This window comes from Entamoeba histolytica, genomic scaffold, assembly GCF_000208925.1.
Source record: "Entamoeba histolytica HM-1:IMSS scf_1104750516681 genomic scaffold, whole genome shotgun sequence".
Taxonomy (NCBI): Eukaryota; Evosea; order Mastigamoebida; family Endamoebidae; genus Entamoeba; species Entamoeba histolytica.
Window position 1 is genome coordinate 1414 of NW_001915382.1, and position 1118 is coordinate 2531.

Genomic DNA, 1118 nt, shown 5'->3' on the forward strand with positions numbered 1-1118 from the left:
ATTTTATTATATATTTAGTAATTATTTTATTTGCTTGTTCTTTTAATATTTTGATTTCTTGAGTATTTAATAAATCATCTGTTTCTTCTGGATCCCAGAATGTATCAATTAATTCAATTGGTTGTCTTTCAATAAGGAGTATTCTTTTATTTTGTTTCTTTTCTATTTGTTCTTCATAATCATTTAAATATTCTTTAAGTATTTCAATGAGATGTTTCTTTTTATTTGAATTTTCTTTACTTGTTGTTTGTAGTACTTTATTTATTTCATCCCATCGGACATGTTCTTCTATTATTCCTACTTCATCTGGATTAAAGTATTTTGCTAATGCTTTTATTATTGTTGTTTTACCTGTCCCAATTCCTCCACTAATGATTATTTTATTTTCCATACTGTATTTTTAAATGAAATTAAAAAGATCAAAAATTATTCATTTACCTGTTGATCCAAATCCTTTCTCTCCTCTTATTGTTTCACTTATTTCTTTCACTTCTTCAATTTTACATTGTTTTATTTTTTCAATAATAAGTTGTGCAACTCTATCTCCTTTCTTGCATCTATATATAGTATTTGAATGATTAAATACTATTACTTTTATTTCTCCTCTATAATCTTCATCAATAACTCCTCCTCCAATATCAATTCCATATTTAATTGCTAGTGATGAACCTGGTGCAATTCTACCATAACAGGAATGTGGGATTTGTACAGCAATTCCTGTAGAAATTAAACATCTATCATGTGGATAAATAATATTATCATCAATACTATATAAATCAAAACCTACTGATTGTTCTGTTCCTCTTGTAGGAATAATTGCATCTTTATGTAATTTTTTAATAAATAATGTTTCTTCATTATTTTCTTTAGAAGTAAAATGTTCATTTAAATAATGTTTATAAAGAGTATTAATTTGATTAACATAATAAAAATTCATTTCTGAAATAACTCCTCTATTTCTTTTTATAATTCTTTTCTTTTGATTTTCTTCATTAGCATATAAAAATACATGAAATGTTTCATTTTCTATATTTTCTCTTTTTATCCATTCTGTAAAGATATTTCTTGCTATAATATTTGGAGTTGCATAATCAGTTGAAATACAATATGTATTATAT

At 23.9% G+C, this 1118-nt stretch overlaps 1 protein-coding gene across 1 annotated transcript; it reads right to left on the reverse strand.

Moving 5' to 3' along the window:
• Window positions 1–430: 430 nt before the first annotated feature.
• Window positions 431–937, reverse strand: EHI_026890 (deoxyuridine 5'-triphosphate nucleotidohydrolase, mitochondrial precursor, putative; the record flags this gene model as incomplete). The annotated part of the gene is made up of 1 exon (XM_001914323.1): window positions 431–937. The coding sequence occupies one exon, from the start codon at window positions 935–937 to the stop codon at window positions 431–433; it is 507 nt and encodes a 168-aa protein (XP_001914358.1).
• Between the last annotated feature and the right edge of the window lie 181 nt (window positions 938–1118).